The sequence below is a fragment of the Lissotriton vulgaris genome, chromosome 4_1 (assembly GCF_964263255.1).
Source record: "Lissotriton vulgaris chromosome 4_1, aLisVul1.2, whole genome shotgun sequence".
Taxonomy (NCBI): Eukaryota; Metazoa; Chordata; class Amphibia; order Caudata; family Salamandridae; genus Lissotriton; species Lissotriton vulgaris.
The window spans coordinates 832,710,282-832,724,541 of NC_141691.1; the positions used below are offsets into that span (position 1 = coordinate 832,710,282).

Below are 14,260 nucleotides of genomic sequence, written 5' to 3' on the forward strand. Positions count from 1 at the left end.
TTACCAGGCATCCCTTTGTCTCTAATGGTCACTAACAATAAGCATTCAAGAAAAAGGCTTTCTTTGATGACCAAAGAGGCCTGGTACTAGAGGAGGCAGAAAGAGAGGCACTCACTGACAGATTCACACTGAAGTCCAGCAGCCCCGTCCAGCTCAGCACCCAGCAACAGAGTGCTCAAGAGGCTGCCCCAGGCAGCGAGATACACGCAGTTGCAGTCACTTCTGCACACCACGGGTGTGGCATTCATCTTTGAAAAGCACTGCCGCTGCTCATGTGAAGGAAAGCTATAGCAACAGCCCTGTAAATTAAGAACCGGTGATGAGCACCGGAAACCACCAGCACAAATTAAGCACTGTAATGGCTTTAGTTTGAGCTTTGAGGCTTTTATTGAGCGTATGAAGATTGTGCCTGTCCATTTGTGGCTGCGACTTGGCATTTATGACTGTGCTTGTGTATTTGAGGTCAGACCTGTGCTATAGATTAGAGCACTCAAGACTGGACTTGATCACTGAGGATGGGGGTTCATGATAAGATGGCTGTATTTGGGTACATGATGTCATTGTCCATACATATGACCAGCAGCATGCCTAGTCTATGAAAGCTGTGCCGCATGGATTTCATGACTGCACCCCTCACTTGAATGCCATACCAACACCCTAGGTAAATTATGGTTGTTATTACAATGTCAATGTATCTCCTTTCGTTACGTTTATGTTATTTTAATAATATTACTCCTTTATGGTTTCTTGAGAGGTCGGTGTGATATTTTCTTGCTCAAAGATCACATAAGAACTTTAGTCGCAAGGTAGTAGGAGTCAAGAAAACCTGAACTGTAAGATTTTCTCTCTATGCTTTCTAGCTCAGGAACACATGAAACTGGTATTGAAAAAACTTTCTGGGGCTGCTTTTAGCTGCAAACTTCCACTCTTTAAAATTATTTTTTGCTTCCTTTAATGTCTCATAAATATTAAAGAAAAATGAAAGTAAGGCCATCTCGCATAGTTCAGTCAATTTTAAAACATACAAATTTTGTAGTTGATAAAGAAACAAACATGTGAAGTGTGTGTGTGTGTGTGTGTCTTTATTCTAAATGAAGTATTGTCTCCTTGGGGAAATATTTTAGTTCTCTGCAGGAATTCTAGATATTTAAAATAAAGACTGACGTCCACCCGCATTGCTTACAACGATAACTCTTTCATCCTTTTAAATTCTTTGCAACAGGAACATGCTCCTCAAATACTAAATATACCATCTCTTTGATATACAAAAACACACAGGTGATCAAGTATTAACGTACGCATGAAACTTAATAATGGGCATAAACATTTATTTTTACAAATAAATAAAAATAATATCATTTTATAACAATGCATAAGACTATTTGTAAAATACATTTTAGTTATATTCATATTCTGGTTTGCAAAGTACATTGGTATTAAATTATTGCCTTAGAAAAATAAACTAGTACAAAGTTAAAGTGTTTGTGAATATATCGCTGGCTTTCCTTTGCTTATGTTTCTACCCCTTTCAAAAAAGCCTCGATTCAGGAACTACCAGATGAGGCAACTGATTCTTTCAAACAATAGTCTAAACAATAGTTATTTGCCGAGGAATGTGTCTATATATGTTTATGCTGCTCTAAGTAGATAAAAATAATTTTGAAGGCTTCTATTTTGTTTTTACTTTCTGTTCTAGAGACTGGAAATTTCAAATTAAAGGGATTCAAGAACATTAACAAAACACAGGTGCTGACAATAAATATATGCAATAATTTTGATTATGAATACAAACGTTTTTTAAATGTTGCAGTGATTAGTTAATGAAATAGATGGAACATTCATTGTTTACATTCAAATATGCCACTTAATAATACACATATAATTGTATATTCCAATTAGAATGTATGTTTTCCCTTGCTTGTATCATGGATAACAGTTTAGAGAAGTCCATTAGTTTTTTCTTCATACCAAATAGTTCAAAGTTAACATTTTGTGGTATGTTATAAAGGTGTCCCTTACACAGGCTACATAGATGTATCTTACATATACAGTCTATGCAGCATGTCCTTTTAAAACTTTTTTGTTTAAAAATATATAGCACTTTATTTAAACATCTGGTCCTAACTCTCTGTAGTGGGCAACTGCCCCTTTGTTTGTTACAGAACACTGCATGCAAAGTAAAACAACTTTATATACTATTCACAGGTGAAATAACAAATCCAACAATGATTACTTTATTTTTTGGATTGCAAAACAAAACTGTGGAAAGAAGCTACTAGGCGGTTAATGTTATATATCACAAGCATTCAAGAATTACATGTGTCATAGTCCAGCAACGATCAGATGTTAAAAATCTATTAAACACTGAATGACTTGTATGCAATATTGTCAAACAGAAAGGGAATGTAAATGTAAATTAAATAATTTTGATTGGCAGAAGCAGAAAGTGTGCTTATGATGAAAAAATCAAACACTACTCTAAGGTTAAGAAACTGTTTCGAACTGTAAACTACTGAACGTTCTTTTCTTGTAAAATACTCAAGGAATAATCATAATGTATACACGTATTAAAAACCTTCTTCTTATAGCAGAGTGCTGACAAGATCACTCAACTACATTAAAAGATTGACACTGAAATTGAAATATCAATATATTTGTTGAACACCACGTCATCAGGCACTGGTGGTGAGGGACTAGTGACAGTCCTGGATGTGAATTCGGCTGGAGGTTTTTGAATGCTGTAACTATAGAGACAAGCCCCTGCCTCAATAATATGGAAGAGGTGAAGGCCGTCAGTAGGCTGCATGCCTGACATTGTACCTCAGGACAGTAAGGCATGCCCAGTCTGACTGAAACATGTTGATCAGACAGCGATGGCCGGGTACTTACATGAGAAAATGTAATGAGAATATGGAGGTGTCAAGGGCACACATGCGAGACCAGTGTAGGTTTTAGAGCGTGTTGAAAATCAAGCACATGAGGAATGCATCAACTAAAAAGTAGTGAGCATACACCAGTACCGCATATGTCATAATGTAAACAAGGACTAACCTTTTAAAAACAATGCAGCTATTGGAATCAGTAGATAGCCTGTGGAATTTTCACTGGAAAATATCAATGTGTGAAAAACAGATCAGTTAATTGTGAATTTAAGTAATAGTCCCTACTGTACCTATATCATTAAACTGACATGTTCACAAGGCTTGTGCTGTGCCAATACCTCCAGCCTATTTGGTGGGATGGAGTAACTTTACAAAGAAACCCTATATTAGTGCACACACTTAACTAATGGAAATGTTAGAGGAAATAAGAGTTAAAAAACGAAATTACTTTAATAAACCTTCCTTGCTCCATCCTTTGGACTGGTGAGAAATTAACCCCGAATAAAGACTGTTAGGTTTAAGGTACACGCAGTGTAGCTGTTCCTCAGATGTACATTTTCCTGCTGTCAAAACTGATTTCTGTAAAAAAATATCACCTCAAACAAGATTTACTCAGGGATTAGACATATGTTTGTCAAGCAGGAAGCTACTTCTTCCTTTGGCCCACTTGTACATTGTATCAAAATACAAAATATAAACATTAAACTTCTAGGCATGAATGGTGCTTTAGGTACGTATTATAGTCATAGTAGCCGCTTACGTGGGATTTGTTTAAAAAAACATACGCAGTTGATATTTGAATTAGTAAGCATTATGTTTTGTTTACCTTCATTAGCATAGGAAAGCACATGGCAAATATATACTTGGATATTTTGAGGATATTCTAGAACCGTATCCCATTGGAATCATCCAAGAAGAATTTATATTTATATTCAAATCAATGGGGAGGGAGGTATGAACAATTTAAGAAAAAATTGCCCTTTCAACAAGGAGCCCATGGTAATGGGCCAAATAATAATAAGTAGCTGAGTATGGATGTTTTCTTGAAGAAAGGTTGCAGCTACTACTTGTAGACTGCTGACACAAACATTGAGAAGGATAAAGAAATACATGAATCAGGAGGAGTGGTCAAGGAAAGAGTAAGTCTATTGGAGAGCCACACTCATTTGTGGCTGCTTGGAGCTTGCCTTGATTTTCCTACATTTGATATCTTTTATTCTACAGCAGCGCCACTACTTTAGAAGATGCATTGACAAAGGCAAATGGCGTGGACCAACTCACTCTTGACTGCCATCCACCCCTATGCTCTGTTGATTGTGCACTATGTCCAGCAGGTTTTTTACATTCATTAAAAAAAAATAACATTAATATAAATTAAATTCATGATCCATTACAACTGGCTTGCCTAAATCTTCATTTAGGGAAATATCACATGCTTTCATGGTTCTATATAGCCTAGTAGAAATCGGCATTCTATTTGAAAATCAATCGCAGAATGCTCATTTGCAGAAAATGTATTTAAAGTATTTTTGTATGGTTTTCAATTACATTTTTCATTTGATCTCAAGTCTTACAAAGAGTAGAGTTTGGCTTCTAAGCATTCAAATTCTATGTTATTCATAACAACCTAACCTGGACCAGAATGCAGATTTATTTTTATTCAAGACTTGAAGACAATGTTCCTGCATGGGGGGCCTTGGAGAAAGTGGTGGCACATAGAATTTAGTTTACATGTTATTAATGTCAAAATAATTCTTAAGATAGTAAATACGTATAGGCCAAATCATGAAACACAGTCAAAGATAATGTACAGCAGTGTAAGTGGAGCACAGTAGTGGTACCACAGTGATCAGGCTGTTTAATAAGATGCGGATCAACAAATGATTCCGAATTCTTACCTGCTCCTCTTATCTACTATAGAGTAGATCGTTTAAAACAGTTAATATTACATTCATACAGCAGTAGCAAAATTATCTTCATACTTCTTCAATCTCACAGCTTCTTAAAATGTTTGAAAAGATGCACTTTTTTTTAAATTGGGATAACCAGTCTTTATCTGCTGTTGTATTTCCTCTTTACAACAGTCATATATTTTAAACTCTCTAGGTAGTATATGCGGCCATATCTTTACATGCTATTCTTCAATCACACAATATCAGCTGTATAGGACCTAAAAGTTCAAGTATAGCAAGCCTTTTTTTCTCCTGATTGTCAGTTTCCTGGTTACTTCTAAGTCACAGCTACTTAGTCATTTTTGCCACCATCTCGGGGGCTTTCCTCCAGTTTTGATGATGTTTCTCTTTGTTCATCTTCTTCAACCTGTTTGGAAAAAATACGGATATTTCAGTTTTCAATGTTTGTCAACAAACAGTAATTAAAATTATTGAAACAATCAGACATATTGTTACATCGAGCTATGTTGCTTATGAAAACTAATGATGTTCAAAATGAAACTGTGAGTCTGAGGACTGCACAGGTTGATATCCTCATTGTGCTCCCCCTATTAAGTATGTGCTTTGTGGATATACACTTTATAGGTATGGATTTGGGCATGTCTGAATGTCTTCCTGGAAGGGTAAATGTTATGATGAACTGTAGACCAAATTGATGATGTGTGGTTTGTTCAGAGTGTTCTGATAGTCAGGACACTGACACTGAGGACAGAAGGTGGATGAAGCAGAGATGTGTCTTCCCTGTTATGTAGCACTGGCCAATACTCAATGTCAAGTATATAATTCCCTTTGGGTACATCAATTAACAGACACTCCACATATGCTCACATACATCCAACCATAAGTCACAGGTGGAGAAATTGACAGGATATCGAAACACCTAAAAATACAATTTAATAAAAGAGTGCTTTGTCACAAATACATCAAATAAACAGTTGCTAAAAACATGGAACATACAAAATTCATAGTCTAAAAATCGGAAAGGACTTCGAAAAGACAATCACATTTGTCATTAAATGCATTAATTTGTAAAAATACATTAACTCAACATAGTGCAAACCATCAGTTCTTGTGTCAGAATGTTGTTCCATATATTACAAATGTAATGACAAAACAAAGCGTTGACGCATTTCGGTGGGTTTAAAACAATGGAACCACCTTCCATCAGGACCCAAACTTATTTTTTTTCCTCTCCTATAATTAATCGGCAAACCGGTAAAAACGTGATGAGGCACCAGGTTTCACCGGGCGCAAATTAACCGCAGAGTCACCTATGACCAATTTCATGAATTTCTAGGAAACTACTTTTACGATGTGCAAAGCAATATGCATAAGTGCCAAGGTTCATCAGCCCCTTATCATACCATGTTCGGTAGTCTTATTATTTTGGTACAAACCTGCTGTTAGATTAGATCAGCATAGGCTTGTACGGGGAGTTAAACAACTTCCCACGATTATTTAAAATTCGGCCGGGGACTTGAGACCGTTAGTCATTGGCAATGGCCCTTCACTTCTAGGTCTCTGCATCAATGCGGTTGTTCAATTCGGAAAACACTGGCCATGAAACAAAGATGTTCCAGAGAGTCAGACTATGCCAATGATTCATATGCAGAAGACCATTGTGCTTAAGTATCAAACATTGGCCATAAAGTAAAAAGGTTTTTTGAGGGCCTGTTACCATTCTAGCAGCTACTGGGGGAATGGAGATCGTGGACCTGTTGAAGACAAGTAGCATCATCATTTAGAGAATTTGGCCTGAAGGCATTTTTACTGTGGGTTATGTGAGAGTGTTAAAGTGGGATTGGCTAGGTCTGTAGGAGGAGGTGAGGACTTATACTAAGACAGAGCCTGATGAAAATCAAACTTCAGAGCTTTACATGTAGCGGCAATTGCGCCATTCTTTTTTTTTCCAAAATATTTTTGGGGTTTTCTAGAAAAGTACACTCTTAATTATGTCTACCACAAATATAGACGCTCGTAAACAGATGATATTCATGAGTAGCCAAGCTTGTTGATACTTGAAAATAAGGTCACAATCATTAAACATAATATGTCAAAGAGGGAAACCACATCAACAATCAGCAATCATTGTCAGAAGGTAGTATAGGGAGAAAAGAGAGAAGGGACAGTGAGTAAATGAGAGAAAAATCATGTGGTCAGTGTTTAGGTTCGATAAAGTTTTTTTTTTTTTACTTTATTTACCATTTTCATACGTTACAACAATACAAACATGAGCGTTCACTGTCATTGTTGTACTAATTAGACAATGCAAGGATGTTGACCATATAAGAGCCAAAAATGTCAAGAAACAAAAAGGAAAGGAAGAGAAATTATGGATGCTTGTGAAAATACAGTCCTGGTGGCAATGCCACGTCAGCAAGAGAGGGCTGTCCCCTCCCAGCAGCCCAACACTTAGCCCTTCGGTAAATAAGGCAATGACAAACATATGCATATAAACAGGAATAACAGGGGCGCTAGAGGGCGCACGAGCTGAATGGCTGCACTTTAGTGTGGCTCCGGCCGCCTGGCATTCCTATCCTGCTTTAATCCTTTAAATCTGCATCCACCCGCCTGAAACACGACTGGGGGGAAGATGTACCACTGCTGCACACTCTGTCCGAGTTTGGTGATCCTACGACCTGCGGTGGCGGAGTTAGAGCGAGGTGAATCTGGAGCGGCGGAGGCCCCGGGCTGGGTCCTCGCTGGCGGCGGCACTGGAGTTCATGCGACGCCCCGGACTGACACGTGGCGTGTAGGCCGCGAAACGCCACGCGCGCCAACTTCACAGGAGCCCGTACTCCTTGGCCCCAACAGAGGATTGCTGCCTACCCGGGTGGATTTCTATACTGGCTACCAACCCTTTGGCGCATTTTGAACTGAGACGAGCATCGCTCGATTACTGAACGTCGGGTCTCGACCGCTTCTGGGTGCCACCTGCTCGTGGAACCCCTAAAAGTGCAGCTCGGACCCGCGGTACGCTCTCTGCTGTCCCGGCATGGGGAAACCGGACACACGACAGCCCAAGCTGCAATTTGAACCAGCAACGCAAAAGAAAGGGACTAAGCAGACGGGGGAGAGCACTCAACCGCGGAGCCCGGCAGCGGAGGTGGCCCCCCTGGTCCCCGAGATCGCCACGATGCTACAAGAGATGAGACAGGGGTTTGCCACAGTGGTGGACAAGATGGACAGGCGCTCCGCTCGAATGGACGGTATCGTCCAAAAAATGGATATACATGAAGAGCGGCTAACGGAGGCCGAGCGCCGGATATCCGAAACCGAAGATACCACGACAACACATGCAACAAGGCTCTCTCGCATGGACAATGTGCTAAGGGTGATAGCCGCCAAGAACGAAGAATTGGAGGCAAGGAGCAGGCGGAACAACGTACGAATCACGGGTGTTCCGGAATCCACAAACACGGGGCGGATGGAGCTCTATGTTGAACGACTATTAATGGCCACGGTGGGGGAAGAGGCCCTCTCCAAACAGTTTATAGTGGAACGTGCCCATCGCTCCCTTGGACCCCAACCTCAGCCGGGCGCCCCGCCTAGGCCCATTATTGCACGGCTGCTAAATTATCGTGACCGGGATGCGGCGTTGAAAGCGGCCAGAGCGAACCAGAATCTTGCCTATGAGGGAGTGTCCTTTTCCATCTACCCGGACTTTACCCCGGTAGTCCAGGAACAACGCAGAAAATTTCTGGCTGTAAAGAGGAAACTGAGAGGGCTGAATATTGACTATGCTTTACTTTATCCCGCCAAGCTGCGAGTGACCCACCAGGGCACGCAACACTTCTTCTTGAATCTGCAACAAGTCGAAGACTACATTAAAACTCTGCCTAAACGAGACAGGAGGGCTGCTCAGGCGGAAGGCGGACACGACTCTGGAGCGGAATGAATGGGATTTGTGACTCTCCGCATCTACTGGTTAATCTCAAATACTCCCTTGGATTAAAGCCCTTGCGATTACCCCCCAGGTGACTACGGCTGGGTGGACCCGCAGGTCCAGTTGCATGCCAGGCCCCCACCCCCCCATGCTCTCTCCCTCGCCTGGACAGAGACGGTAAGAATGGAGGTGATCGCGGAGAGGAGAGGTGGGGGTGGACGACGGTGCACCTCTGGAACCCCGAGCGGGTGTACCCCACAGGACTTGCTAAATGCACTTTTGATGTTGTGTTGTTGTGGGCTTGTTAAGGGAGGGGGTGGGCACCGGGTACTGGCGAGTTGGGGGCGCTTCAGTGGGAGGGGGGAGGGGGATGTTCTACAGGTGGTACGCTTGTGATTGACTGGACTATGAATCTCACTTTCAACGAGTTGGGCCTGTGCCCCCGGATACTTGTGTTGTTGCAGACTGCTCCTTTCCTTGTGTCTTTGTGTAAAGGAGGGGTGGGGTTGTCGGTGAAATGGCCTGCCGAACACTGGGGCATGCTTGTTGAACTATATAATTTGCGACTTATTGAGTCGGACACCTGGGTTTGTACTGAGTTTAAGGTTTGGTTTTGTTGTCTGGCATGTGCACTTCTGACTCTTCGACCATCTGCCTACTGCGGGGTGGGATGGTACATTGGAATTGCTTTGGAGGGGGGGACCTTAGACCGCTCAGTGTGGTCGACCAGGCTGCTATATGACGTGAATATTGATGGCTGTAGGGAACGTCAGTTCATATCGATTTTGCTGTTATGTGGTAGACTCTCAGGATGGGGGACACTTGTCTGAATGTTCTTACTTGGAATGTGCGGGGGTTGGGGGACCATCGGAAGAGGAGGCACATTTTGGGCTACTTAGATCGACATAGTGTACATATAGCCTTTCTACAGGAAACACACTTTGCACCCCACAAGACGCACGCCTTTGGTAATAGATGGGCTTCATGTACTGCGTTCTCGTCGTATTCCTCCTATGCCCGAGGTACTGTGATATTGGTGAAGAAAGCTACTCCCTTTCATATGGCTGGCTCGAAGGCGGATACACAGGGGAGATATTGTCTGGTGTGGGGTAGATTGGGGCGTGTGACAGTGACCCTTGCATGTTGTTATGGGCCTAATGTGGATGACCCGCAATATTTTGAAACGCTTTGGGCTGCGATATTAGAAACTGGGTCGCAACACATAATATGGGGGGGGGATTTCAATGTTGCTGTTAACCCGACCCTAGACCGCTCACACCAAGCTCCGCACCACTACACGAAAGGGCGAGAGGTACTGCGCGCCATTTTAGAAGAGAACCACCTTGTAGATGCCTGGCGCGCACACTGCGGGCCGACGAGGGAAGGTACGCATTTTACGGCACAGGCTAAATCCTGGGCTAGGCTTGATTACTTTTTTCTGACCACCCACCTCTATGCCTCACTGACTTGTGCACGACACCTCCCCAGAACATATTCTGATCATGCCCCAGTACATATTGCCCTGCGAGGGGCAGAGTTAGGCCCCCCTGTTACAGCGTGGCGCATGCAGGCTGCGATGCTTTTAGATGAGGAGTTTAAGAAGGCGCTTCGTGAGGAATGCTTGGATTTCTTTAAAAGAAATAAGGGCTCTGTGAAAGATGTTGAGACTATCTGGGATGCCTTTAAGGTCACACTGCGTGGTTTCTGTATTGCAAAGGGCTCTGGGGTGCTTAAAGCTATCCTGAATCGATTGAAGGCTTTGGAGGCCAGGCTGGGACGGGCGGAAGAGGCCCTCCGCACACGCCCTACTAGCGACACGCTTGCGGAGATAAGAGACTTGATTACTGAATATTCGGATGAAGCTGCGCACGAGGCGAAGTTTAGGCATAAGTATTGGGTGGCGCGGAAATACGGGGAAGGTGAGAGGCCCGGGAAGGCGTTGGCCGCTACAGTTAGGCTTATGCGGACGCCTACTGTCATTCTAGAATTGGAAACTGCCGAGGGGCTTCTGCTCCGGGACTCCACGCAGATACTTAATGAATTTGTCAACCATTATAGTACTTTATACACCTCCAAGGGGGCGGGCGGGCCGTCTCTAGACGACTACCTCACAGACGTGGCGCTTGGGTGGCTGAGTGACTCTCAGAGGGCCTTTTTGAGTGCCCCGTTTGAAATTGATGAGGTCAGAGAGGCGATCATGAGTATGCAGTCAGGTAAGGCCATGGGACTCGATGGCATTCCTGTCGAATTTTACAAAACATACATAGAATTCATGGCCCCGATACTACGGGAGGTGTACGAGGATGCTCTGGAAGTGGGTCATCTCCCTGCATCCATGAGGACTGCGCTGATCATCTCACTACTTAAGCCGGGGAAGTCTGCTTCGCACTGTGACTCATACAGGCCCCTCTCGTTGCTAACGTGCGATGTAAAGATACTGGCTAAACTTATTGCCACACGAATTAGTCTGTTGCTGCCAAACCTTATCCTTCCAGATCAAGCGGGCTTCGTCCCGGGAAGGGCTACGTCCCACAACCTACGCACCTTCTTCTCAGTGTATGACTCCGTACATGAGGACTTGCCCATGGCGGCCATCTTTTTAGATGCCACCAAGGCGTTCGACTCACTGGAGTGGGATTATGTCTTTAAGGTGTTGAGTCGCATGGGGTTTCCGGCCATCTTCATTTCCTGGATAAAGCTATTGTATACACGCCCCACAGCCAGGGTCCCTATTAATGGGCAGCTCTCTCCGGAATTCGAGGTCTCCAGAGGGACCAGGCAGGGGTGCCCCCTGTCCCCCCTCCTTTTTGCCATTGCCACGGAACCCTTAGCTGCTAAACTGCGACAGCACTACAAGGACAGCGCGCTTAGGTGCTTCCAGAGACAAATCCTCATATCCATGTACGCAGACGACATCACACTGTATGTTCGACATCCACGTGATAACCTACACCCATTGCTTAGGGAATTCATTAGGTTCGGGGCCCTCGCAGGAGTGCAGATAAACTGGGCCAAATCTTGTATCTTCCCCCTCACTGCTTCCACACATGCATTCCCACTGGAGTACCCGCTTACTTGGACTGAGGGTGACTTTAAGTACCTAGGTATTCACGTCGAGAAGGATAGGGAGGCACTCATGAGGGCAAACTATGGTACGGCCATCAGCAAGATCAGCGACCAGGTTTCGCGGTGGATAACGCTGCCCCTTTCCATGGCGGGGAGGGCCTCTCTGGTTAAAATGATTGTGCTTCCGAAATTGCTTTATCTGTTCCTCAACATACCCTTCCACCCTGGTGCATACTTCTTTAAAAGGCTTAGATCGGAAAAGCTTAAATTAGTGTGGGGTGGGAGACAACCCAGGCTCAAGTGGGAGGTACTGACTAGGCCCTATGTGCGGGGTGGATTCGGAGTGCCTGATTTCGAACTATACTTTCGGGCAGCGCAGGCGCATTACGCCTATTTCTGGGTGAGACAGCCTAGGTACATGCCGCAACTGGCTGCGGAGCATTGGCTAGCACACCCCACGCCTATAGAGGGAGCACTGTACACCATTGTGGAAGGTAGGGATAAGACCCCTAACACTCTGTCTAGCACTGTTACGGCCTGGGTGCGCATTGGTGACATGCTGGGACTGCAATTACTTTATGCCCCACTTCTTCCCCTGACATACCACCCACAATTGCCACTGCTGCAGGAAACTGGCTTCCGGAAACTACTGATCAAAATTCATGTACACACGTGGGGAGACTTGTATAATAATGGCACATTCCGCACCAGAGACCACCTATTTGGAGGCATACACCCTACTCTTCTGGAGATATTTTACTACCTGCGCCTGCGGCATGGGCTACAAGCCCTCACACCAGACTTTCCGCACGAACCACCTGTCCTACTTCCCCTGCAGCACATCCTACAATTCGAGAACCCCCGCAAACTGGTGTCTACGCTCTATAGATCCATACGGGCCAACATTGAGTACACTACACTTCCTGCCAAGGCAAAATGGGATCGGGAACTGCCTACCCCCCTCACTGATAAACAATGGGAGTTCTGCCTGCAACAGACGGAACGTATATCGTCCAGCAGCAGGTATAGGATCATTCACTACAAATTTGTGCATAGATTATACTACACCCCGGCTCGCTTACACAGATTTGGATTGCGGGATGATGATACCTGTGACAGGTGTGGGGCCCCTGGGGCTGATTTTCTGCATCTTGCTTGGGGGTGTGCCCGAATACTTCAGTACTGGGACCAGGTATTTCAGGCCCTTTCTACAATGATAAACACTGAGGTAACACCGACTCCTGTGATGGCTCTGTTGGGGTATGTGGAACCTCTGCAGGCAGCTCACCGCAAGTATGTGGCGCTGGCCTTGTTATTGGCCAAACGTAGGGTGGCCTGTCGGTGGGGCAGGGGAAGGGCACCCAAATTTAAGGAGTGGGTGAGTGACCTGGTATATTGTCAGGAACAACTTCACACGTATGCAGAGTTGCTACCGCTCTCGTCCAGGCCCACTGATATCTGGGCCCCGCTGCAATGTTACCTGATAACGGAATCTTCAAATGATGATGAACTGTGAGCTGCGGTTGTTGTTCTGGGGATGGAGAGGCGGACTTGATGGGGTGTTGCGGGATGGTCCACAGCTCACTGTGCCTCGTGATTGAAACTGCACTTTAATCCCTCTATGTTGTCCTTTAACCCACCCCCCTCCCACAGCTCCCCCCCCTCGGATGTCTACGCTCTACCATGAACTGTAGCTGCCCTTAGACCACAGGGTCCCCACGCGGTGTCCCCCCCCCAATATGTTTCCTAACAGTGGTGCACATGCTTGGAGTTTGTTATGTTCTCTTTTTCTTTACTGGTTATCAAAAATACAAAAGTGAGACGAATTTATATGCTTTACTTCTGCCTGTACTGTTAATTCATTACTGTGCTGGTATGCAGTTCTGCAACGGCTGATTGTTATTTGACCATTTTTTTCTTCCTTGATTGGCGACTTCTGTTATGGCAGCCGGCCTCCGGGTTGTGGCAGTATGCTGTGTACACTTAACGGTACTTAATAAACGTCTTGCACCAAAAAAAAAAAATAAATAAATAAATAAATAAATAAACAGGAATAACAACTTCAATAGTTAGCAAAAAATACATTTTTAAACAGGTGATTGTGGTACATCAGCTGCATTTCCCACTTCGGTTGGGACTATGCCCTGTTCGAGTTGGGAGCCAGTAGCTAGGTGTTCAGCCGCTGTATAAGCCCTAACTGGCCCCTAGATATCTTTGGGATGTGAGGATCGAGGCATCGTGATGGAATACATTTTACTTTTTGTGTTGCAAAACACTAGGCTGTTCAGCCAAATTTGTAGTGTGGGAACTGTTTTGCGGCCACAGTGTAGTGCGAATTCCCTTTGTGTCTTGTGTACAGCCTCCCAGTATGGTTGTATCTTGGGACATGTCCATTTAAGATGGGCGAAGTCAGCATATGGAGCATTGTATTTATGACAGTTGTGCGATCTGTCCGGGTCAAGTCTGTAGGATCT

The 14,260-nt window shown here is 44.2% G+C and overlaps 1 protein-coding gene across 1 annotated transcript in view; it reads right to left on the reverse strand.

The window, feature by feature from the left end:
* Positions 1-1,307: 1,307 nt before the first annotated feature.
* The window catches only part of DCDC2 (doublecortin domain containing 2), a 641,411-nt gene continuing 628,458 nt past the window's right edge, over positions 1,308-14,260 (reverse strand). The window contains exon 10 of the mRNA XM_086965151.1: positions 1,308-5,201. Within this exon, the coding sequence (XP_086821277.1) occupies positions 5,127-5,201 (75 nt within the window). The 3' untranslated portion in view covers positions 1,308-5,126. The remainder of the gene's footprint in view (positions 5,202-14,260) is intronic.